At 56.6% G+C, this 25506-nt stretch overlaps 1 protein-coding gene across 1 annotated transcript in view; it reads left to right on the top strand.

The window, feature by feature from the left end:
- FBXO42 (F-box protein 42) overlaps positions 1–24672 on the top strand; it is a 46704-nt gene extending 22032 nt beyond the window's left edge. The window contains exons 4-10 of the mRNA XM_038159635.1: positions 2265–2399; positions 18696–18849; positions 19776–19886; positions 20142–20238; positions 21025–21081; positions 21561–21677; positions 21807–24672. Coding sequence (XP_038015563.1) covers positions 2265–2399; positions 18696–18849; positions 19776–19886; positions 20142–20238; positions 21025–21081; positions 21561–21677; positions 21807–22883 — 1748 coding nt within the window. The 3' untranslated portion in view covers positions 22884–24672. The remainder of the gene's footprint in view (positions 1–2264; positions 2400–18695; positions 18850–19775; positions 19887–20141; positions 20239–21024; positions 21082–21560; positions 21678–21806) is intronic.
- The last annotated feature ends 834 nt before the right edge of the window (positions 24673–25506 follow it).

Genomic DNA, 25506 nt, shown 5'->3' with positions numbered 1-25506 from the left:
TGGGCTGCTCCTGGAGCAGAGCTGCAGCTCCTCCCAGCCCCTAGCCTTGCTCAATGTCCCTGGATTTTTGGCTGCACCTAGGCTCTGCACTGCAAGGAGCAGGACAATGGCATTTTAGGGAGTGAGGAGATAGAGATGGAGATGGAGATAGAAGAGATGGGAAAGATGGGGGCGTTCACCTGGAGAAGGCTCCAGGAAGACCTCAGAGCCCTTTCCAGTGCCTGAAGGAGCTCCAGGAGAGCTGGAGAGGGACTTTGGACAAGGGATGGAGGGACAGGAAACAGGGAATGGCTTCCCACTGCCAGAGGGCAGGGCTGGATGGGAGATTGGGCAGGAATTGTTCCCTGTGAGGGTGGGCAGGCCCTGTGCCCAGAGCAGCTGGGGCTGCCCCTGGATCCCTGGCAGTGTCCAACACCAAGGGCTGTCACCCTCCAACCCAGGAATCATGTGGGAATGGGATTTACAGCCCACCCAGCTCCTTCCCATGTCTCCAGTGGGAAATACAACCCTTGAACTGGGATGGGTGAATTTATTTCATGTTCTCCAAGGTTCAGAAATCAACGTTCTTCAGCTATGGTGCAGGGAATGTGCTTTCCATTTGGCTCTGCCTCCCCAGTCAGCTCTGCTCTGGCTATCGGCCGCTCCAGGTGAAACTCTCTGATGGTTCATTGCTCAGGACAGGGCAGAGCCCTGTTCTCCCTCAGCATCAGTGTCATCAAACATCAGAATCACTGATTCCTTTCCAAAGATAAGCCACTTCTGCAGTGCTGAAACTCCTGGGTCACTGAATTTTGCTGGGACGTAAAAAAAACCCAACTAAATCCATTCGGTGTTTTCCACCCAAAGAAACCCTAAAACCATCAGGGACGTGCACAATTTCCCTCTGATTTATTCTACACCTGATATCAACTATGTATAAATATATCATGGAATCACAGAACATCCTGAGCTGGATCCACAAGAATCATCAAAGTCCAGAGCAGCCCCAACGATCCCACTGTGGAATTCCCACAGGCTGGAGTAAACTGCAGTTTTTCATTGTGCTTGCTTTTTCCTGGTTTTCCCTATTTTTTTCCCCTCAAGCTGCTCTGCATTCCTTATCTTCAGCTGCTTAAAATGACTCTAAAAAGAAGTAGGAGAGCACAATCTCAGTGATTTTGCTGTGGGGGGGTTATTCCACGTGGAATTTTATGGGAACCCAGAATTCTGCCGAGCCTCCAAGGCAGACAAGCTGAGCAAGCCCTCCCTGCTCCATCTTTCAGCTCCCTCTTGCCAGAGGTACCTGGGTGCTGCAGACACTCCCTGCCAAAGGCAGACACTTCTGTAGATTTTGTTTTGCTGCAGAGCTTGTTTTGGGGCCAAGAGCTCTTGGGTGTCTCTGAGGGGTTGTCACAGGTGGTGTTCCCTCCCTGTCCCCACCTGGCTGCCTCGTCCTTTCCCACAGGGAGCAGAGGGAATGCCCCTGGATGGTGCTGTGTTTTAGTGGGGCTCTTTAAATGAGATGGGGTGAAATCCTGAAAAGAAGAAAGCCGAGGGCTGGGTGCGCAGAGGGGTCTGTGAGCTGTGTGATCCGGCTGGGGCAGGTCAGTGAGCTCAGTGCCTTAATCACAGCTAAGCTCATTAATTACAGGCCTCTAAGGCAGTTTTCTCTGCACTCAGAGGAGCAGCTCTGCCTGAGGGATAATCCTCTTGGGAAGGTTCTTGCTGGAGCTTCACCCTGCCCAGGGATGCCCCGTGGCTCTGGGGAGCCGGGGCAGCCTGGCTGCTGTTCTGCAGGGAGGAAAGGGCCTGATTTGGGGGTGGGACACTGGGCAGTGACAGTGCTGTGGGGCACAGGGCAGTGACAGGGCTGTGAGGACAGCAGTGACAGTGCTGTGGGGCATGGAGCAATGACGGGGCCTCTGGGGACAGCAGTGACAGTGCTGTGGGACACAGCAGTGACAGTGCTGTGGGGCACAGGGCAGTGACAGGGCTGTGGGGACAGCAGTGACAGGATCTGTGGTCACAGATCAGCAGTGACAGTGCTGTGGGGACAGCAGTGACAGTGCTGTGGGGCACAGCAGTGACAGGGCTGTGGGGACAGCAGTGACAGGATCTGTGGTCACACAGATCAGCAGTGACAGGGCTGTGGGGACAGCAGTGGCAGGGCTGTGGGGACAGCAGTGACAGTGCTGTGGGGCACAGCAGTGACAGGGCTGTGGGACAGCAGTGGCAGGATCTGTGGTCACACAGATCAGCAGTGACAGGGCTGTGCTCTCTCGCAGGTGCGTGTTACTATGACCCCAACCAGTCCATGTACGTGTTTGGGGGCTGCACCCAGAGCAGCTGCAACGCCGCCTTCAACGACCTCTGGAGACTGGACCTCAACAGCAAGGAGTGGATCCGGCCCCTGGCCTCAGGTGAGCCCTGCAGCTCCCCACGCCCCTCCCTCCTCCCCAGGGCTCGGTTCCGTGGTTCTGGGTGTGTCTGAGCCTTGTCCCGCCGGGTTTGGGCTGCATCCTGGAGAAATGTGGGGGCTGTGGCCGAGTCTGAGTACTCAGCACCACCTTGAGGGGCTTTCTGGGGAGCATCTGGTCCCTGTGGTGCAGGGTAAGGGACATTCCCTGCAGCCACCAGAGCCTGTGGTGGTGAGGCTGAGAAAATCAGGATTGTTCAGCCTGGGGAAGGCTGAGGGAGTTTGGATTGTTGAGTTGGGATTGTTCATGCTGCAGTAGGATGAGAAGGATGTGATGATTGTTCAGTCTGGAGTAGCCTGAGAAATTGAGATTGTTCAGCCTGGAGAGGAGAAGCTCCAGGGAAACCTCAGAGCCCCTTCCAGGGCCTAAAGGAGCTCCAGGAGAGCTGGAGACGGACTTTGGACAAGGGCTGGAGGGACAGGACACAGGGAATGGCTTCCCACTGCCAGAGGGCAGGGCTGGATTGGATATTGGGCAGGAATTGTTCCCTGGGAGGGTGGGCAGATCCTGGCACAGGGTGCCCAGAGCAGCTGGGGCTGCCCCTGGATCCCTGGGAGAGTCCAAGGCCAGGCCGGAGCACCCTGAGACAGTGAAGGTGTCCCTGCCCGTGGCAGGGGGTGGCACTGGGTGTGTTTAAGGTCCCATTCCATGATTCCATGGTGAGTGTCATTGTCCCAAAGCTGAGATTTTCTTTGCTCATTCCAGTGGCTCCCACTCCAGGTATTTTGGGGGGTGGAGCAGACAAGCCCGTGCAGGTGGGAGAGCGTGGGAAAGCAGGTTCATTCCTGCTGTCCAGGCACCTCAGCTGGGCAGGAAAACACCACAGATTATTTCCCACACTGGTCTTTGTGCTGGAAATGTCACCCACAACAGTTTGGTTTTTTCCTTTTAATTTCTGAATTCCACTAAAATAACTTTGAAGAAGGCAGAAGAATTGGGGGAAGCTCTTGGGGCAGGGGGAGAAATCAGTGTTAGAGCAGCTGTTTTGGCAGGAGGAAGGAGAAAAGGAGCTCAGCATCCACCAGCATACCTTCTTGGGCACAGAATTCCCTGTCGTGTGCCCCAGGCATTGTGGACTGCTCAGATACTGTTTAAAGTGTTTTCTTGTCTGGCACTTGAAGTCCTCCAAAATCCAGGGAATGAGGAGGCAGAGGCAGAGATGGGAAAGCTGGGGGCGTTCACCTGGAGAAGAGAAGGGTCCAGGGTGAGCTGAGAGCCCCTTGCAGTGCCTGAAGGGGATCCAGGAGAGCTGGAGAGGGACTGGGGACAAGTCCCAAGTGCTGGTGTCACCTGGGAATTTCCAGCTGTGAGCACCTCCCTTGGTGCTTGGACATCACCCACACTTCCTTGGTGTTCTGGTTTTGTGTCACACAGCCCCTGTGGACTCCCACAGGGGAGAATTAGGGAGCTGTGGATTTAAACGGGGGAAAACAAACCCCAGTCCTTCAAACGGGCTCCTGCCATCCATCCTGCCCTGCTGGGGCTGGAGAGGGGAGGATGCACAGCCCCTGGGCTCTGCAGAGCTCTCTCTGCCCCAGGCCATGGATTCCTGCAGCCCGGGGAGCTGTGCCCTGTCCCCGGTGCCCCACGGAGCCCATCCCGGAGCCCATCCCGGCGCTCCCCAAGAACGGCTCTGTGGGAATGCGCGGCGGGGCTGGGTCCCACGGGAAGATCCCCCGAGGAGATGTTCCTGCACGCTGTCATGGGTGAGATGGGATCAGCTGAAACTGGAGGCCGGGCCTGGGGAGCGCTCTGGTTCCTGCTTTTCCAAAGGGATGAGTCAGCCCCGGTGGGATCGCGCAGCTCCCGCTCTTCCTTCGGGTGCCCCGAACCGGGGGTGGCACCGCCTGCCTGGGAAAGGAGAGCCCGGAGGGGGCAGAGCTTTGAAATGCTGGGGTGTAAATACGGCAGGAGAGGGCTTTTTAAAAGAAAAACCGAGGAGTTGACATTGATTGATCACCGCTCATTGTGTGTGCAGCCTAATTGCTGTGGAGGAGTTCCCACACCTGCCCCACAGACTCCAGAGCTCTGGGATGAGACGCTGGCTCTTCCCCAAGGCCAGGCTTGTTCAGAGAGGTTCCCTCACACTCCACGTTCAGCATCTTCTCTAACGAGCCCTGGGCAGGGAATGGGAGCACAATGTCTTGGACACAACTTCATCCCTTCCTGAGAGGCTTTTCCAGGAGCAGACACCCTTTTGTTGTTGTTGCTGCTGTTTGTTCCTACCTGTTTTCATCCGGGTTTTCTGGCTCCCAGGCATGAGATGACATCAGAGCTGGATAATTCCCCTCCAGCCCGAGCTGCTTCATCTGGGAGTAAATATTTAGCCTTCAAAGAAATAATTGGCTTGGGTTTCTTTCGTCTCAGAGACGGAGGAGGGAGATAATTACTTCAAAAAACCCTAATTTTTGAGGTTTCAAAGTATTTTTTTGCTTAGATCTGAAACAATGGCTTTGACGTGTGACTGATGGGGCTGGAGCAGCACAAGAGAGTTGGTGCCTGGCTCTTCTGGAGAGCTTTTGGTGGGGTTGGAAGCTCTGGAAAGGAGAGTGGCAAGCAGCAGAACTCTGTTTTCAGAAGGTGCCTCCCAGCTCTTCTCCCTGGAGCTCTCCTGGCCATTGTGGAGCTGCTCCCACCCTTCCCATCCCACGCAGGATCTGCTGGAGCAGGAGCAGGATAATTAGCAGCCCCACGTGTGGGACGCTGCAGTGCTGTCCCAGGGTAGGTGGTCCCTGGCAGGCGGGGCCTTTTCCATGTGGTGGGGGTGCTTTCCTTGCCCTCACTTGCACAGTTAGCCTGGGCAGTTGTTGGAATTTGAGCCCATCTGTGCTCAGGGCATCCTGGTGGAGGACTGGGGGTGGTTTATGCTGGAATCTGTTTATCCAGCTGGAGGCCAGGGTGAGGCCCCACTCCTGTGAGTCCAGCCAGAGCACACTGGTTTCAGTGGTGAGAGTCCCTGATGCTCCCCAAAAATGGGCTGAACAGCCAGGAAAGAAACCAAACCCCAATTGAAACTGAGAGTTGCAGGACATTCAGTACCTGGAGGGGCTCCAAGAATGCTGGAGATGGACTTTGGACAAGGGCCTGGAATGCCAGAGGGCAGGGTCAGATGGGATATTGGGAAGGAATTGTTCCCTGTCAGGGGGATGAGGCCCTGGCACAGATTGGAAGTGTCCAAGGCCAGGCTGGACAAGGCTTGGAGCACCCTGGGACAGTGGGAGGTGTCCCTGCCCATGGTGGGGCTGGGACTAGATGGGCTTTAAGGGCCCTTCCAACCCAAAGCATTCCATGATTCCATGACTTCATGCAATGGGAGCTGCAGGGGGTTGTGGTGAGGCCTTTGCTGATGCCTGGTTCATCCCTGGATCTGCTGCCCTGCTGCCAAGGAGGGTTTGTGCTGCTCCCATGCAGGTCTGTGGAACTCTCCTGGTGAGCTCCCACCCTCCCTGTGCAGGGGAAGCTGCTGGGGGCTCCCAGAGCAGCCCCAGGTGCTTTGGCACCATCTGAGCCTCCTGTCCACACGTCCTGCAGGGACAACTCACAGGCAGAATGGGGAGTGTCCCCAGGCAGGCTCCTGCTGCCCTGCCTGGGCTGTTCCAGGCTGTCTCTGCAGGCTTTGTCCCTCCTGGGGTCCTTGGTTCCAGTTCCTCAGAGTCCTGCACTTGGCCTCGCTTGGTCAGAACCACACCAGAAAATGCCTTTTTGAATTAGGGAGAAAAGGCCAGGAGCTCTGCTCTCCCAGGGGCTCATGGCACAGAGGGGAAAAGCTTCTCCCTTTAGAACTGAGCCTGTCGTGTTTATAAAGCCAGGAATGTGCTGGAACGACCAGGCCTTTGCAGGGAGAGGCACTGCTGTAGGATATGCACATCCTCCTCTCGGCTGTTTTATCATCCCCCTTCTGCCGCCACCTGGGCAGGCAGGAGGGCTGGGAAGGGCCCTGTCCCTCCTGTCCCTGTGTGTTTTCCCTCTGCCAGGCCGGGATATCCCTCTCTGATCCCACAGGTTCAGGAGCCCCGAGGCTCCACTTTTGCTGTTGCTGGGAGGAGGCTCCTGCTGCTGCTGCTGCCCCGGGCCACCCTGCCCCGGCACGGGCATCTCCCCAGGACCTCTCCCCTCTCTCCTGCTGTTTCCTGTCCCTGCGGTCACTCTGGGGAGATGAGAAAGCTTCTCATCTTCCTCAGGATTTGGGGATCAAACCAGGCTCGGAGGCAGAGCTTCTCCATGAGGCTTTGATCCCCTCTGCCCTCTCAGTGTCAGTCCTGGCTCCCTCCTGCTCCAGCCTGGAGTTTGTGCCTAAACCTCCTGGGTGGCCTTAGCAGGACGCAGTAAAACCCCTTAAAACCCCTCTGCCAGCAGCTCCTCGGGCTCAGCTCTTCCCCAGCCCCCTGCATGCCATGCTGGGAGTGGGAGGATCAGTTCCCTTTGTGACTGAGGGGAAGGTGCCTTTGATGGTGTTGTGTCAACAAAAGCAACAGCCCGAAGGAGGCAGGAGAGGCTCAGGAGAGGCTCGGCAGAGACTGGATGTCAGATGTGGTCCTGGTGGAGAAACCTCCCCATCGCTCCTGGAGCAGAGAGGTTTGGCCTTGACAAAGCCGTGCAAAAACCTTGCCCCGAGCTGAAAAGCCCAGCCTTGTTTTCATCTCCCCCTTCTAGAAAACAGCAGCAAGTTTTCAAAACAATTTTCCAAACAGTCGCTGGAGTTTCAAGGTGCTGAATTCCTCAGTTGGGATCTCCTCAGCTCTGGGAGCTCTGTGGAGCTGAAGGAGACACGGGGAAGGACTGAGTGGGCTTCCCGAGGAGGGGGTGGTGCTGGATCCCACAGGATCCCTCAGGATCCCACAGGATCCAGCCGTGCACAGCCACAAACCAGAGCTACACTGGCACTCAGGGAATGAATCCCACTGGGACAGGAGCAGGGCTGTCCAAGGGCTTGGGAGGAATCTGAGGAGTCATCAGAGGTGTGGGAATAGTGGGGAGCTCCTCACGTGTGGATTTAAACCCTCTGTGACTGCAGATTGTCCAGCTCGTTCAGTTCAGGGCCGTGTTCTGCATCAGCTGTGTCCAGTCCTGGGCCCCTCAGTTCAGGAAGGACCTGGAGGGGCTGGAGCGTGTCCAGGGAAGGGAACAGAGCTGGGGAAGGGGCTGGAGCACCAGGAGAGGCTGAGGGAGCTGCAAAGGGGCTCAGCCTGGAGAAAAGGACAATCAGGGGGGACCTTGTGGCTCTGCACAACTCCTGCCAGGAGGCAACAGCCGGGGGGGTCGGGCTGTGCTCCCAGGGAACAGGGACAGGAGGAGAGGGAACGGCCTCAGGCTGGGCCAGGGCAGGCTCAGGGTGGACACCAGCAGGAATTTCTGCATGGAAAGGGTGCTCAGGCCTTGGCAGGGGCTGCCCAGGGAGCTTTGCAGTGCCCATCCCTGCAGGTGTCCCAGGAAGGCCTGGAGGTGGCACTCACTGGGCTGAGGACAGGGAGAGCATTGGGCACAGGTTGGACTCGATGGTCCTGGGGGCTTTTCCAACCTCAAGGATTTTGGGATTCTTTTTCCTGCAGAGCAGTAACTGAGGTGCTCTGCCCTGACCCCAAACTGCAGCTCTGTTCCCCTTGCAGTCACTTCCCTCACAGGGGATCCCTGCCTTGCTTTGGGCATTCAAAACCCCCCAAAATCCTGACCTGACCAGAACTCTGTCTGCAGAGTACCCTTGGTGTCCCCCTGGCCTCTGAGCTCCCCTTGGTGCCCCACGGCCCCGTGTGACTGAGGGCAAAGCTCAGTTTTATGAGAGGCTCAGGATCACCTTGAGCCCCCCAGCCATGTGTCCCTGTTGGCCTCCCGGGAGCCCAGGGCATCCAGGAGCTGATTCCTGGCAAGGAACAACCTCTCTAATTATGGCTGAGTGCCTGAGCCTCCAAAGTGGAGCAGGTTAATGGGCTGGATGGAAATCCCTCGTGCTGTGAGCAGTCTTGGTGAGCCTGGAAGAGAAGAAAGCTGTTTCCAGCTCTTTTCCTCATCTGGGTGCTTTTCTCCTCGTCCCTTTGAGTTTGGTGGCAGTAGGGCCCATTCCTGCCTCTGCAGAGCTGAAACATTCCGTGTTATCCTCCAAAAATCCATGGCTTTCCCACCACCACCCAAAGGCTCTTGGAGTCCTCAAGCTCAGAGTGACTTGACACCTTTGGAAGCTCAGCTTTAAACCAGTTAGCCTCCTGCCTGGAGCTTCCTTATCCTGCCCCTTATTTCTTTCTTTTCACACACCCAGCTTCCTCCTGATCACACACCTGAATTCTTCCTTACGCACACTTCATTTCTTCCTTATCCCACCCCTCATTTCTTCCTTATCCCACCCCTCATTTCTGCCCTTCTGGAGTAGAACCAGGACTTTCCAGGCTCTGTCCCGTGCCCTCTGGGGCAGAGGCTCTCCCAGCACTGGTTGCTTGGAATTGCTTTCTGCAGTTTAAACATATTGATTGTTTTCCTCCTTTTTTGGACTCCCACTTTTACAAGGAGGTGAGTGACCGCTCCTGCCAAGCCTTTGACAAACAAACTCTCGAGCAGCATCCCTGGATTTAGAGTTTGGACTTCATTGCTGCCCTTGCAGAGAGTGGACTGACAGCTCTGGGTGGGAGCAGGGCTGTTCCCAGCCCCTGGATCTGTCTGATGTTCATTTGTTCCTCTCTTTGCCTGGCTGGTTTTGCAGAAGGTTTCTAATGGAATTTGTGGTGTTCAATATGAAATATCTCAAGGGCAAGAGATAAAAAAATCAACCCAAATCAAGTGAAGGGTTTTGTTGGGGTTTTTTGTCTGTGTCAGCTGCCGCCTGGTTGGGAAGGTGCTGCTGGTTTCCAGGAGATTAATCCATGGTTGAGGTTTGCAGCACACACCTCCCCTGCCTTTGATTTGCCAGGCTTTGTCCTCCTCCAGCTCGTGCCGTGGCTGGCTGTGTTTAACCTCTGGAAGGTTTTTGTTGTCTGGATCCAAAGCACATTCCAGTGGCATCCGTCCTTGGATGGCCACCCTGCCAGGCTGGCACGGACCAGTCCCAGGGACCGCGGGTACAAAACCCACGAGCAAACTGAGCGTGTGGTGAGCTGTTTGCAGGGATTTATCCCACGGGGGCCAACCCTGAACCAGGCAGGAAAAGCCAAAAGATCCCTGGCTGGGATCCCTCCCTGCCTGGGGATCTGCTCCCTGCAAACAAAAGCACGTGCTTGGAGAGCCCGGCGGGGTGACTGGTCAGTGGGATGGGGAATGGGTGAGGATCAGCCATCACCACCAGGGGAGAACATCCCTGTGCCTCCAGCTCCCGAATCCCACATCTGAAATGCGGGATTCCCACATTCCTCCCTCCCCCCGACCCTACCTGGCTGCATCCTGCCCCTCCCTCCAGCTGGCAGCGGCTTATCCTTATCAATGCCGTGTTCCCACGGCTTTTCCAGCGCTCCCGGTATCCGCCAAGGTCACCGAGGCACCCCGGGCCTCCTCCTGCCGGGGAGGGGGCAGAGGCAGCTCAGCAATTCCACTGAGGTGTGCCTGGGCCTCCAGGAATGCGGTGCCCGAGGCAGCCGGGAATGGCTTTGAAGGAGCCGTGGATTACCGGCCCGGGGTGGGAATGCGCCCAGGAGCAGGGCTGGCTCCGTCGGGAGAGCTGCCACGGCGCTGGCACTGGGGTCTTACCCCAGCAGCCCAAAGCTCTTCCCCTCTCCCGTTCCCTGCTCTCCTTGCACCACAGGACTTGGAAGTTCAGCCAGGTTTTATCCGTGGGCAAAACGTGGGGGAAGGCATTCCCTGCTGTGGGAAATGGGCTCCTCGGAGCGGGGCTGGGCTGCCCGAGTCAGCAGGGCAGGGAGGCAGCGTCCGCCTGTGGCTGTCCCTCAGGGAATGATCCCTCAGCCTGAGGATGCCCTCCTGCCCTGCCCGGACAGCTCAGCCTGACGTGGCCGGAGTCCTGTGGGGAGGGAACAGAGGGAGAGGCTGAGGAGGCTGCGAGAGGAGCAGCTCAAAGGGGAGTGGAGACTGACATTCCCTCTTCCCTCAGTGCAGATTTGGGGTCTCACCTTGTTCTACTGGCAGGGACACCTTCCACTGTCCCAGGCTGCTCCAAGCCCTGTCCAGCCTGGCCTTGGACATTCCCAGGGTTGAGCAGGAATCCCTCCTAGTAGTAGTAGTAGCTGGTACTAGTACTAGTAGTAGTAGTACCTGGTACTCCCTCCTCCAACTTGGAAAGCACTTGGAGAACAATTTGCATTTTAATGATCTCAAAGTGCAGGACTGTCATCCCTTTAACCTAGGCAGAAGTTAGGCTGGATTTTCCAGGAGGATTTTTTTCTATCAGTTTTGGTTTTTTCCTTTTTCCTGACGTTTGATTTCCCAGCCCTGCGGAGAATTTAATTTCTCGCTCGTCCGAGTTTGGTTGGAGCCGAGGAATTTGCAAACTGTGGCTCAGACAAAGCATCTCCAATTTATTTCCTTTTCAGGAAAAAGGCTCAAAACCCCGGAGCCACACACGGGGTTGTTGACTCTGGTGGTGTCTCACATCTCATGAATGTGTTGCACCTCAGAGGGAGCCGATCCCTCCTTCCCGAGGCGTGGGAGGCACCCAGGGCTGATGGTTTCCCTGTTCATAAATTCCCTGATCGTTTCACACCCAGTTATTCCGCTTTCCTGGGTCTGTGACAGGCCTTGCCCCCGGGGCAGGTACCTCCCTGTCCGTTGTGGGGTCAGCGGGATAAACCCCGCTATCCCACGGCCGCACTGTCAGCTGGGAGGGAAGGATCCTCCTGGGGAATTCGGGCAGGCTGTGCTGACATCTATCGGCAAGAACTCCTTCCAAGGCAGCCCAGCCTTTGCCTTGAGGACTCAGTCCACCAGGGTTACGTGTGTAATCCTCGGGATTGAGCAGGCAGCGTTCCCGGGGCAGTGTAATCCGCACACAGCGCCGTGTGCTTGCCAAGCCTCTCGGCATCCCGGTGTTCTGTAGCCTGATTTTGATCTTTCCCCAAAGCATCTGCTGTAGAACTCCCGGAGAGGGGGTAGGCACACGGAACAGCAGAGCCCTCGCTCGTGCTTGACTGCAGTCCAAAGGTGGATTTTGGTTCCTGCCATGAAATATTCAGGGAGTTTGGCGCTCAGGGCTGGAATTACTGGAATGAAGGAGAAAAGTGCTTCCCTGGCGTGGAGGGAGCAAAGTTCAGGAACTGATGGGTTGAAAATGGGAGTGAAGGGGGAGACAGCGAAGGAGGGGAGTGCGAAGAGCTGCACTGAATTTCCCTTCCTGCGCTGGGAGTTTCAGTGGGATGGTGCTGGGTGTCAGTGAATAACTGCTGTCCTTGCAGCAATTACTGGGAACAGCAAAGCCCTGGCTCTTCCCAGGCTTTTTGCACTTCCTCCCTCTGACTGCATCCAGAAGGGTTGTGGATTCCCCTTCCCCAAAAGTGCCCAGGGCCAGGCTGGACAGGGCTTGGAGCACCCTGGTCCAGTGGAAGGTGTCCCTGCCCATGGCAAGGGGTGGAATGGGATGAGCTTTAAGGTCTCTTCCATCCCAAATCATCCTGGGATTCTCTGGCTGTGCCTACAGGGTGCTCTTTAGAGGATAGTTGAGGTTTGGAGCCCCGTGGTAGCTGTAACCTCACCAAATTACACAGCAGCCATTTCCTGGAACACCACTCATTTTGGGATCCTCCAACGCTGGGGCGCCTCCCTCGCGCCGCGGGAAACAAATCGGGAGTGAAAAGTGCGGAGCTCAGCAGGGCTGGACACAGCCCCGCTGTCCCACCCCGACCCCCCCTGCCCTGCAGTTACCCCCTCCTCAGAGCTGGGGAGCCCGAGCCCAATTCCCAGCCCTTCCCTCGCCTCCTGCAGGGAACACGAGCGCCAGGAGACGCTCGGCCCTCTCTGGGAGCGCTGAGCTCTTCAGTTGCACAGGGGCTGATCTGGGGAGGTGTCAGGCTGTGAAACCACCGGAGAAGTCTGCGGGGCAGCGTCACTTCAGGGGGAACAAAAACACCAGCGTGGAAGCTGGGCGAGGAGGATGCTGGGGATTCCGCCCACGGAGAGAGGGAACGGCGGCTTTTGCAAGAGCAGCTCCTCGAACGGGGCCCAATCCGCCTTTCCCAAAGGATGGTTGGGAAGGGTGACCTCACCCCGCGGAGCTCCCGGCACCTCGGGGCACTGCTGCCGGGGAGAGGGGCAGGGTGTATCCCCGTAAAGCCTCTCCTGCAGTGCAGCTGCGGGAGTTGCGGCAGGAATTGCGGCGATCCCGTCCGGGGCTGTTGGGAGATAAGAGGCCGAGCCCGCGGCGTTCTGGCGCGGTTATCTCAGCACTGTTTGCTCAATGCTGCATGAGGACATTTTTGCCAGGCATTAGCACAGAGTGACTCAGTAAATCCAGTTGCACGGGGTTCAGAGGGCACTGCCTCTCCTTCTGCACGCCTTTATCGGAGTGGCAGCACCTCACAAATGCCGGGGTTAAAAAAATACCCACGGGCACCTTGCAACAGCGTGGAGGTGACTGATCCTCCCCGGGGCTTCTGCCTGCACCTCCCAGGGATTGCGAGAAACCAACCTTCGCTTCCACGCCGGGGTTTGACTGGGCTTGTACCACAGTCCCGAGTCTCTGCAGGGTGGAAAATCCCACACTGGGAATTCTGTCTGCATGTCAACATCAGGGGGTTGCTGACCTGCCCCCCAAAATTGCAAATAAACTCGGGATATTCGCCCGCTTCCTTCCCAAGAGGTTATTTGTGTCTGCAGAGGTTTTGTCTCTCTGCTGAGGAGGCAAATCAGCAGAGATTTGTTTGGTTTTTCCTTAAAACTCCTGCAAGGCTGAATTCCTGTCTGCTTCCCAGCATGGAATTTGGGGTTTTTCTGGAAGGGAACACTAAATTGCCTGTGGTTTTGGTAAGAGAAGATGATACTTCTGTGGCTTTTAGAGGCTCTAAGGTTTAGGCAGGCTTGGCCAGAACTAGTCTGGAACATGTTCGTAATCCCAGTGCTCTGTTTTGGGATTAAAAACAGGTGAATGTCAAATGCTGGATCAGAGGCAGCTGAGCAGAGTGCTCAGTGTTAGTTTTGACTTTGTGGATGAGTGGGTGTGCAGTGGGGATGTCTCCTTTTCCCACAGGAGTGCTCCTTTGGCATCTCCCAAAGCCAGTGCTAGTGCTGGGATTGCTGGGATGCTCATTCTCTTCTGGCCTCTGGACTGCTGCTCACCAGCTTGTCCTCTTCCCTTTGGGAAACCTGGCAGGGAATCTGCTGACTGCTGTGGAAAAATCCCAGCTGGCTTGGGAAGCAGAAGGATTTATTGTTTTTTCCTTCTCTGGTTTCGCTTCCGGTTGAAGGGGAAGGATTTGGGGATTTCACTCTGTCACACAAGTTTGGGATGGAACTCTGTGGATTGGGTTGTAGTCAGGGCCATCCCTTGGCCTGGGTGCATGAGAGTTCCAGGCTAGAAACTGGGATTTGAAAATCCAGGTCCAGCCAGACTAAAAACCAGCCCCTGGATGTGGCTCTGCTGCTGTCTGAGCATGGAAACACAAAACTCGTGGTGAGCAGGGTTGGGACAACTGAGAGTGCAAAACAGGCACCATCCTGCCTTGGGAAGAAGTGTCCAAGGCCAGGCTGCACAGGGCTGGGAGCACCCTGGAATAGTGGAAGGTGTCCTTGCCCATGGCAGGGGGTGGAATGGGATGAGCTTTAAGGTCCCTTCCAACCCAAACCATTCCAGGATTCCTGTGAAAGGACAGCACCGAGCCCTTTCCAGGTATGGTTTCCTGTACCTCTGGAGTGCAAAATTGCAGGTGGCTTTTCAACCTGGGAGCTTGAATTCCTTTGCACCTTGAAATCCATGGGGTGCTGGAGCAGCTCCCTTTAATTTCCCAGCTTTGAGATGGAACACGTGGCTTTGCTTTTCCGGGTGTTTGTGGAAACCCAATCGGCCGCAGTGTCAGCTCCCTGCAGGATCCACCAGATCCAGCAGAAACAGCTCCTGGCTGCAGCTCCCATCCCATCCTTCTCCAGATTTAAAGCTCCTCAGTACCGATGCCCTTGTCACAACTCTTTCCATGTGTTCCCTCCCCCCGGTCCGTGCAGACCCACTCCAGCCCCTGCTGTGGAATATTCCCCGAACCCCAGCGATTGACCTGAGCCGATCCTTCTCCTGGGCAATCCCAGCAGATAACCACGGGTGACCATTGCTGTTCCCCGCTCCAGCTGGTTTTTGGAGTCTCTCAGGGCTGCCCTTTCCAGAGGTAAAGGGCTGGTCTGGCACTCTGTGTCCCACATGCCCTTCAAGCCTGGCTTTTCCTTTGTTCCCGTTAATCTACGCGTGTGCGGCTCCGGTGGCTTTTGAGGGCTGGATAACTGGGCTTGAAAAACTGCTTATAAGGACAGATCCAACACAGATAAAACACCCAGAGCTCGTGTCGGGAGCAATCAGAGGCTGGCATTTCTTTTCCAAACATCTCTGGAAGCCAGAGGTCTTTGGTTGGTTGGTTTTTTGGCTTTGCGAGCCAGGAAAATCCATCAGCTGGGAAAAAAATAGCTCAGCCTAGCTTTTAGCTCCTCATCTCAGCCGAAAGAACAACGTCAGCTGTGCAGGGATGGAGCCTGCTGTGCTTGGGAGTGAACTGTGCTACACCCTCAGCCTGCTCCAACCTTTATCCCCAGCAGGGTTAACCTGGATTTTGGGCTGGAGGGTGTTATGGAGGGATAACCTGGATGGTGTTATGGAGGGATAGCCTGGATGTTGGGCTGGAGGGCGTTGTGGAGGGATAGCCTGGGTGGTGTTACGGAAGGATAGCCTGGGTGGTGTTGTAGAGGGATAGCCTGGATGGTGTTGTGGAGGGATAATCTGGATGGTGTTGTGGAGGGATAATCTGGGTGGTGTTGTGGAGGGATAGCCTGGGTGGTGTTGTGGAGGGATAGCCTGGGTAGTGGTGTTGTGGAGGGATAGCCTGGATGTTGGGCTGGGTGGGGTTACTGGGGTGGGGAGCTCGGGATTGCAGCGGTTCCCCACTGGGACCAGTGGGACCCAGTGCAATTCATTAAGGAAGTTCTGATGGCTCCTCAGCCCAATCCGTGCGCTATCCCAGAGGGGATCCCGTGTGTTCCTGGGAGTCTTTGAAGGGCCGCTCCCACCTCCCACATCCTCCAGAGCTCCAGAGGGCTGGACTTTGAGCAGGTCCTCGGTCCCTTTGATGTCCCTCTCTGCCGGGCTCCTCCGCATGCCTGAGTCCTGAGCTCACAGAGCTGCCGCTGCCTTCCCGTTCCAGCAGCTCCCTCGGGATGTTCCTGCCCTTCCTGAGGACCCAGCACCCAGCAGCTCTCCCCTGCTTTAGGGATAAACAGCATTAATTCTCCGGATTTCCACACATTCCTGCTCCAGCACAAGATCCTGGAAATGCTTGTGGTGCATCTCATTTGCGGAGAGCATCCACAGATATCCCAGTTTTGCTGTTGGAAGAGGCTTTGAGAGGCCAGCACTTCTTTGACTTGGAAAATGCAGAGTTTTCCTGCATTGCAGAATGAAACTCAGCTCATTTACATCCGTACAATGTCCAATAACAGGCAAAGCTTCCTGAAAAACCGGGGCTGGCCTCTGCCCTGGGCTGTTTGCACGGCTCTGACTCACTTGGGAATTGTCTCCTTGGCTGAGGCCGGGGTTGACCTTCAGGTTACAGCAGTGGGAGGGTGACTTTCCTCACTGCTCTATCCCAGACCTTTCTGAGCAAGGTGCCAATGTTTTTCCATCCTGGAATGACTCTAGCTGCCCCTTTTGGTTTAAAAATAATTCAGTTTAACCCCAGCACATTGTGGCATTACTGGTGCTTTCACCCAGCTGCGATTCACAAGCTCTGGTACAAATGTTTTATTGAGGTGCCAGGCTTAGGAGAAAAACTTTCTGCACTGCTGGGGAATTATTTAGGCTGGAAACCTGCTGGTGTGGGTTAATGAATTGCACACATGGAACGAGCCAGGGAAACTGGAATTCAGGAACAAGGAGTAACCAAATGTGACCCTCACTGGCATCTCGTCCTCACGGAGACCTTGGTACAGCTCTGGCCACACATTACCTTGCATTAAGTGCTTCTGCAGAGCTTTATTCCCATTTTTCCCTCATCTCCGTGAGGCTGAGGGCAGCAGAATGCGCTATCCCTGGGGAAGGGCTCAGGGACACCGTGGCCATCTCTGCATCAGGCCAGGGGCTGCTTTCTGCTGGGCTCTTCCCTCCCAGCACCTGGAACCCATCGCGATGGAATTGCTTCCCTCAGCTGCAACATCCTAAAATAGCTGCTCTGGTTTCTTTTAAAAATAGTCTGTTCTGGGTGTCATTCCCTGCTAAAATTGTGTCTCTGAGTCCTGCTGGAACAGGGGAGGGGACAGGGGCCAGGTGGGAGCATCGGCTGGTTCAGAGAGGTGGCCACATGTGAGCCGTGCCCTTGAGCTGCCCCGCTCGCGGAGCCAGGCTCAGAGCCACAGGGCTGGGGATGCCAGGATGGACTGGAAGGGATCCTGTGGAGCTGGACAATGTGCTGGGCTGGGGATGCCAGGATGGACTGGAAGGGATCCTGTGGAGCTAGACAATGTGCTGGGCTGGGGATGCCAGGATGGACTGAAGGGGTGGCTGTGGAGCTGCAGCAGTGTGCTGGGCTGGGGATGCCAGGATGGACTGAAGGGGTGGCTGTGGAGCTGGAGCAGTGTGCTGGGCCGGGGATGCCAGGATGGACTGGAAGGGATCCTGTGGAGCTGGAGCAGTGTGCTGGGCCGGGGATGCCAGGATGGACTGGAAGGGATCCTGTGGAGCTGCAGCAGTGTGCTGGGCCGGGGATGCCAGGATGGACTGGAAGGGATCCTGTGGAGCTGGAGCAGTGTGCTGGGCCGGGGATGCCAGGATGGACTGGAAAGGGTGGCTGTGGAGCTGGACAATGTGCTGGGCTGGGGATGCCAGGATGGACTGAAGGGGTGGCTGTGGAGCTGCAGCAGTGCACCAGGTGCTGGTGATGGCCGTGGGAAGGAGCGTGCTTGGAGTCAGGCCCTGCAAAGGCTTCAGCTGTTCCTGGGAAGCAGCTCAGCACCTCTCACATCAGCAGGGTGCTGACACAGACACAGCACCTCTGGCTCCAGGGCCAGGCAGGGACTGGGCTTTTGCAGCGGCCGATTTCCCAACATAAATTCAAAGGAATCGAAGGCTTTGATAGTTGCTCTTGCCAACAGGTTTCTTGCACTGAGGCTGCTCCTGCTCTGAGCGGGTTAAGAACCATAGAATCCCAGGGTGGTTTGGGTTGGGAGGAGCTTAAAGCTCATCTCATTCCACCCTCCTTCCATGGACAGGGACATCTTCCACAGGAATCACAGAATCCCAGAATGGTCTGGGTTGGAAGGGACCTTAAAGCTCATCCCATTCCACCCCCTGCCATAGGCAGGGTCATGTTCCACTAGACCAGGTTGCTCCAAGTCCCATCCAGCCTGGCCTTGGAAACTTCCAGGGATGGGGCAGCTTCGCTGGGATACGGTGGCCAGGGGCCACAGGAGCAGCAGCAGGTTGAGAGGTGAGCTCAGGAAAGCCCTCGGGACCTATGGAACCGTCTGAGCACAGCAAATCCTGACACAGCACCGAGCCCAAGAGGTCACCTTGTCCTTGTGCAGGTCCTGCTCAGGAGGCCCCTGCTCCCTGCAGAGCCCTTTGAACCTCCAACGGGCCGCACAAAAATGTTTTCCACAATTTTTAGAGCAGCACTGCTTCCTGCAGAATCGAGGAATGACTTCATTCACAGCCAGAGAGTTCAGGGCTTCCTCTCAAACCCGGGGTTCAGTGAGTGCTGCCACTTGTGAGCACCCCACACATCTGCACGAGCCACTCCGGGTGCCTTGGAATTGTCTCCCTTCTCCCTCCTTCCTCGGGGAGAGACTTAGGAGGTATTTGGAGGTAATTATTGCTTTTATTCAGCGCTAAAGCAATAATTTGGAGGGATAGCTGGAAAACCGGCAATTTCCTGCCAGTGAGTGACAGATGTTTTGCTGTGTTTGAGATGTGCTTTCAGGCTCCTACTAATTACCATGACACAAATTGGCAGGAATTTTCTTCCCAGGCTCCCAGCTCTAATTTTGCCTTTTTTTTCCTTTTTTTCTTTTCTGTTATTTTCATTTTTTCGGAAAGGTGGAGTCTCCACGTTGTGACGCTGAAGAAATGCTGCAGAGTTGGAAGCTTGTGTTCAAACATGGTTTTCCTGACTTCTCCTCTCTCCCTTCCAGGTTCCTACCCCTCTCCCAAGGCTGGGGCCACGCTGGTGGTCTACAAGGACTTGCTGGTGCTTTTTGGGGGGTGGACCCGGCCAAGCCCTTACCCCCTGCACCAGCCCGAGAGGTTCTTCGATGAGATCCACACGTACTCCCCCTCCAAAAACTGGTAAGAGCAGGCTTTGATCCTGGAGAAATGGCTCTGGAATGCAGCTGGAGGAATGCCTGGGAAGCTGTGCGTGGTCCTGGTTTCCCAGGTGTGTCTCTAGTGCTCTTTCTGAAACAAAAAAAAGCCACACAAGCACAGCAGAGCTGAGGACAGGGTGCTGCCAAGCAGCTCGTGGGTGCTGTTGCTGCCATATCGTTCTGGACTTGTACCTAAATACTCCAGGCTTCCTGAGCATCCCCGTGCAGGTGGGAAACCTGGGTGTGTTGAATGCCTTATCACTTTGGCTGGGAGCACTGAGGTGTTTCTGAGATAAGCCTAAAGCGCTGGAGGTCTTGTTTTCAGTGATGATCCAAAACTCAGCTCCCTCAGGGAGATTTGATAAATCAGATTTCTCCATCATTTCAACCTCTGCCTTTACAGCTCCGGGACTGGAGCATCCAGCAGTGTCCATGGAGCTGGCAGGAATTTTCCTTTTCTGTTTAAACACTGTTTGGCTGATTTTAGACCCAGCTTTCTCACTGATGGTGTGTGTGAGAAGGAAAATGCTGTATCAAAGAGAAGGTTCCTGCTCCTCTTGCTCTGAGAACTTTTCATCCTCCAAAGTATCAATTATCCAGTGCGCTTTGGGCAGTGTCATTACAACTCTGTAATTAAGATTTCCAATTCTCTTGGAAAGAATTTGAGGCAAACTTAATTGGAAGGGGAGATGTTCCCAACTTGGCCATGAGACTTGGTCATGCCTTAAAAATGTTTAGCACATTGGGATTTCTAATTAGTTTAGTTGCTATTTGGATATTTGGAGGTTTTCCCTGTGGTTTTCCTCCATGACATGTTCTTGAGGACTTTGCAGGCCTCTGTGATTTTTGTTTGACCTTTCATCCAACGTTTTCCTTCACTGGAGCATGTGTTCCTGCCTCTCTTCCCAGGTGGAACTGCATCATGACCACCCACGGCCCCCCTCCCATGGCAGGACACTCCTCCTGTGTCATCGAAGACAAAATGATCGTTTTTGGGGGCTCCCTTGGATCCCGACAGATGTAAGTTTGGGGTCAGGGTGGCTGACAAGTGCCCCTGTGAGCCACGAGGGGGTCAGAATTGTCTTGGGGTTGCCCATGAGGAATTTTCTGCAGGATTTTGGGGTCTGCCTGCTGCTTTAGCACACCCTTCACCTCTCGCAGCAAATCCCAAGGCTCTAGCCTGCAAAAATCCCATTTCTGCCGTAAAACCCAGCCCTGAACCCGAGTTGCACGTGCCTGCTTGTATCCTCAGCCCGTGTTGTCTCATCCCTGCAGGAGCAACGACGTCTGGGTGCTGGATCTGGAGCAGTGGGCTTGGTCCAAGCCCAGCATCTCGGGGCCCAGCCCTCACCCGCGCGGGGGCCAGTCCCAGGTGAGCTCAGCCAGAGGGAAGCCAGGCACGGCCTCCCTCCCCAGCTTCATTCATTCCCTCCCGAGTTATCTGTGGAGCCCTTGCCCCCAGGCCCTGTCCCCCAGTGACTCAGAGCTGCAATGAACACATCCCTGCTGTACCCCGCTCGTGCCCCGTGGCGCCTCAGACCAGCGGAGAGGCAGCACAGCCTGGTTTGGCCCCGGGCCCTGGTGACTGCTCCGCTCTCCTGATCCTGGCATTGACTCGGGATCGCTCCCGCTCCGAGCATGGCTCCAGCAGCACCTGCCCGGGCAGGGAGCTCATGGCTGTCACCTGGCCTGAGGCAGGTGTCCCCATCTGGGGTGGTCAGTGATCCCCAGAGTGTGGCTGGTCCCAGCAGGGCTCGGATGGCCCGTGCTGGAATGTGCTTTCCATGGCCTGGGAAGGGAGCCCGCGGGGATCCCTCACCCGGCGGCAGCACTGATCAGACACTGCTGCCAGCACCTGCCCTCCCAAACAATCCTTCCACCTTCCCCTCCTTTGCAGAGGAGTGTTGTGGACCCGGAGCTTCGGGAAGGGCGGCTGCTCTCCTCAGAGAGAGGAACTGGTTGGGGACAAGGGGTGGGATGAGCCCTGCATCCCGCTCTGTCCCCGGCCCAGCAAAACCAGCTCCATCCCAGCTCCACTCCTCATCCTGGGGCACACAGACCCCAGCAATGCCCACGCAGCGAGAATCTGCCTCTGTCTGCCCTTGGAGGCCTGGCCAAAAATCCTTCCTGGGTTGAAACTCTCTTTTGTCTCCTCCAGATCGTGATAGACAACGAGACCATTTTAATCCTGGGAGGCTGCGGGGGTCCCAATGCGGTGAGCACCTGGGGGAGCAGGGACATCACCATCCCCCTGGCACCTGGGGACTGGATTTGGGATGGGGGATGCACATTGGTGGCATTTTATTCCTCAAGTCTGGGCCACCAAGTCTACCCACCTGGTAGATTTTCCAGAGAAGCTGTTTAGCTGTTGCTGGAGCTGCTTTAATTAATAAAAATCACCCCAGGCACTCTCTGAGCAGCTCCCTGGGTTCACTGAGGCTCGTCAGGATGAGTCCTGACTTTGTACTGGGATAGCAGATGGCAGTGAAGGGTTTTATCCATGCCCATAGTGGGGTGTAGTCACTCATGGGTGATCAGCTCCTGCTCTGGGTCAGCATCCTCTGTCTGCAGCAGCAAAGCAGCGCTCCCACCATGGCCCTGGTGGGCTGAGCCCAGCAGTAAACTGGGCTAAAACTCAGCCTGGGCTCCTGAATCTCAGCCAGACTCCCGAATGTGTGATCCTTCCCTCCCCAGCTGTTCAAAGACGCCTGGTTGCTGCACATGCAGGCCAACCCCTGGACGTGGCAGCCGCTCAAGGTGGAGAATGAGGACCACGGAGCCCCGGAGCTGTGGTGCCATCCTGCCTGCAGGGTACGGACACGAGGGGTCCCTGCTCCCTCACACACACCCCTCCCTCTTTATTCCCTGCCCAAAATGCTCCGTAACCGCTTCTCCCCAGCACCGAGGCTCTCCTGATGTCCGTTCCCTGCTCTCCCACAGGTGGGACAGTGCGTCGTGGTCTTCAGCCAAGCTCCCAGCGGGAGAGCCCCGCTGAGCCCCAGCCTCAACTCCCGCCCATCTCCCATCAGCGCCACGCCGCCCGCCCTGGTGCCCGAGACGCGGGAATTCCGCTCCCAGTCTCCCGTCAGGAACACGGACGAGGCTCCCTGCGTCAACGGCCGCTGGGGCACCCTGCGGCCCCGCAGGCAGACGCCGTCGGGCTCGCGGGAGGGCAGCTTGTCCCCGGCCAGAGGGGACAGTTCCCCGGTGCTCAACGGCGGCACCGTGTCGCCCGGAGCGGCGCCGCCCGGCGGGGCCTCCCTGGACAGCCCCGTGCAGGCCCTGTCCCCCAGCACCCCCTCGGCCGCCGAGGGATTCGACCTCAAGGTGGGGCCGGCCCTGGCGCCGCGCCGGGGCTCGCTGCCGGAGCAGAGGGATCTGCGCCTGGCCTCCGCGGAGCTGGGCTGGGAGCAGAAGCCCACGTCCCTCCCGTGCCAGCTGGACGGCGCGGAGGGCAGGACAGCAGGCACGCGGAACCCCCCGGAGCACACCAACGGCATCCACACCCCGCCCCACGCCGCCCTGCCCGGGGCCGTGTCCCCCGGCGCGCTCCGCCGCAGCCTCGAGGCCGTCAAAGCCCTCTCCTCCAAAGCCGCCTCGGCCTCGGCCGCGCTGAGCCCTCCCCTGGCCTCGTCCCCGGGGTCCCCGGGCGCCGAGCCGGGCTCCGTGCGGCCGAGCGCCACCCAGGGCGAGGGGCACTCGCTGCCCCCCATCGCCCGGCGCCTCGGGCACCACCCGCCGCAGTCGCTGAACGTGGGCAAGCCGCTGTACCAGAGCATGAACTGCAAGCCCATGCAGATGTACGTGCTGGACATTAAGGACACCAAGGAGCAGGGACGAGTCAAGTGGAAAGTGTTCAACAGCAGCTCCGTGGTGGGGCCGCCCGAGACCAGTTTACACACGGTGGTGCAAGGCCGAGGGGAGCTGATCATATTCGGTGGCCTGATGGACAAGAAACAAAACGTCAAATATTACCCCAAAACAAATGCCTTGTACTTTGTGCGAGCAAAGAGATAATGCGGCCCCCGCCCGCCGCCCGTCCCTCCGTCCCTGCGGCTCTTCCTCCTCCTCCCCCAGCCCCTTCCCGACACGCAGGCGTTCAAACTGTGAATTAGGGAGCAGGAAACCAATAAAAGTCCAAGCAAACCCTCCAGCGCTGCCCCGGCAGTTCCCAGTTAGACTCCAGGCGAGCGAGTCGTGTTTACAGGCGGGGAAGGACCCGAGGATTCGGGGTGAGCAGCCAGGCAGTTCTGCCAGCCAGGATCCTCCTGGGTTTATTCTCCAAGTGTTTGTGAGTCTCAATCTCTGAAATTCCTCGTGGGTTGTGAGTAGAAGTGTTTTTTTAGGAATAACCCAAATTGCAGCAGGCAGGAGGCTGTTAGCTTGATTAATTCCATGCTCGACTCCGTCAGGAAAACAGCAATATCCCTCTGGGAACCTCGCAGCGCTGCCAACCTTTGCTCGACACAAACACGATGCCTTTTTATTTTGCCTCTCACCTGCCGCTCTCGTCTCTGTCCTCCAGGCAGGACCAAAAGAAGGAGGAAAGGACTTTTTTTTGTGTCAAAATGCCAAAAATCTTGATTGTTAGCATCCCTCCTCCCCCTGCCCTGCTGGATCAGCCCTGATCCCCTCTGACCAGCAGAAGTACTCTGAAAATCCCAATATTCCCCCAAAACAGAGATATTTGGCTGCCAATTCTCTTCTAGACTTAAAGGTTTCATTTCATTCAACGGCCCAAACCCGTTCAAGGCTGAAGCAGCCCCTTGGAGCCCAGGAGCAGGGTGGGTTTCCAGGGAAAAGGACAGATACTGGTAAACGTGAGGGCAGCCTCGATGCAGTAACTTCGCCTCATCTTTGCACGTGCCTCCTTCCGCAAAGATTAAATCCAAATCCGAAGGGATTGAACCTGTGCGTCCTTCTGGGACAACCCCCTCCTTCCCTGTCCCCTCAAGGGGGGGAAATGGGGCACATTCTGCCAGGTTTTGGTCAACAACCTCCAGCACCCTAAAACCAGGGAGCCCTCCCCAAGCCGGCAGCGCCATGACGTGGTCCCTTCTTCCCGAAATTGTTCTTCTCCATTCCCACTGAGCTTTCTGCCGGTCGGAGCCTTAAATCCCATCCCAGCCGCGTGGGGACGGGGAGGGATTTGCTTCACCCGCGGCGTTTCCACCTCTGTAAATAAACCCCTCGTCGAATCCCACCTCTTCCATTCATCCCAGAACGATTTGATTTGTCCTAAGGGAAAGCAAAATCCAATTTTCCCCCCCTTAAAAAATCCCCAGACCTCAGGAGCACCTCGGGTGAGCTGTGGAATTTTCCTTCTCCACACGTGGCCGCGGGGAAGGCAGTCGAGGCTTCACCATCGATCCCCACATCCCCTTTGCATGTTTTTTGTCATCCATCCCCAAAAAAGAGTCAAAGCCGGGGATGGATGGCGCCTTGATGTCCTTCTCCCTGCGGAGCATCCCTCCAGGGGTGCTCTCCCAGTTTACATCCTGCCCCCCTCCCGGGGCTCCCCTCCCGGGGCTCCCCGCCGGGAGATGCATGTTCTGTGCCCTCCAGAGAGATTCACCCCGAATTTGGGTCCCTGTCCCGAATCCCGCGGGAGCTGCTGGTGCTGTGAGCGAGGTGTCCCCCCCACCCACCGCGACTCAGGTGTCCCCCCCGTCACTCCCGGGCCGAGCGCAGCAATGGGAAGCGATTCCGGTGATATTTAAAATCTTGTGTACATTTTGGGGGGGTTCATGGGGGTCCCTCCCCCCCTTCCCAACGAATTTTTAGTGGTTTAACAAATAAAAAGGAAAAGAGATGGATGGTTGGTGCTTTTGGGGAGGGGTGGGGTGGGAGTGATTTGGAGGGGAAGTTCTCGCTGTGCTGCCACAAGTTTGGGGGTGAAAGGGGGGATTTGGGGTCTTTGTGTAAGAGAAGGGAAATATTTGTACAGGGGATGTTGGAGCAGTGAGGGAGGCAAAGGGGGACACAGGGAATTGGGGACACTGAAGTTTCTTGGAGACAGAAATTGGGGATGGGGACCCCAAAGCCTGTTGGGGTTGGAAACTGGGGATCCCAAAGCCTATTGGAGCTGGGAATTCAGGGATCCCAAACCCTGTTTGGGATGGAAGTTTCGGATGAGACCCTGAAACCTGCCAGGGCGGGGAGGGGAACTGGGGAACCCATGTCCAGCCTGTGCTGGAAACTGTGGACCCCAGGTCCTGCCTTGGTTGGGAATTACAGACAGGGACCCAAAGGTTGTCAGCACTGGGAATGGGAGACACCAAACCCTGTTAGGGATGGAAACTGAGAATGGGGATCCCAAAGATTGCTGGAGATGGTAACTGGGGATGTCAAAGCCTCCCAGACCTGGGAATTGGGAACCCCAAAACCTACTGGGGCTGGAAATTTGGGATAGGGACCCCAAAGCCAGCTGGGGGTGGAAATTGGTGATAAGGACTCCAAATCCTGCCAATGCTGGGAATTTGGGATCGCACAGCCTGTTGGAGATGGGAACTGGGGAGGGGGATCCTAGAGCCTGCTGGGGCTGCAGACTGGGACTCCAAGTCCTGCCAGCGTGGGAGGTGCTGGAGCCCAAAGCATTCAGAAGTGTCAGTGATTAGGGATGAGGGAGGGCTCCAGAGCC

Source organism: Motacilla alba, chromosome 21 (genome assembly GCF_015832195.1).
Source record: "Motacilla alba alba isolate MOTALB_02 chromosome 21, Motacilla_alba_V1.0_pri, whole genome shotgun sequence".
NCBI lineage: Eukaryota > Metazoa > Chordata > Aves > Passeriformes > Motacillidae > Motacilla > Motacilla alba.
The sequence above is the reverse complement of the archived record's forward strand: the minus strand, read 5'-3'. Positions and strand labels throughout refer to the sequence as shown.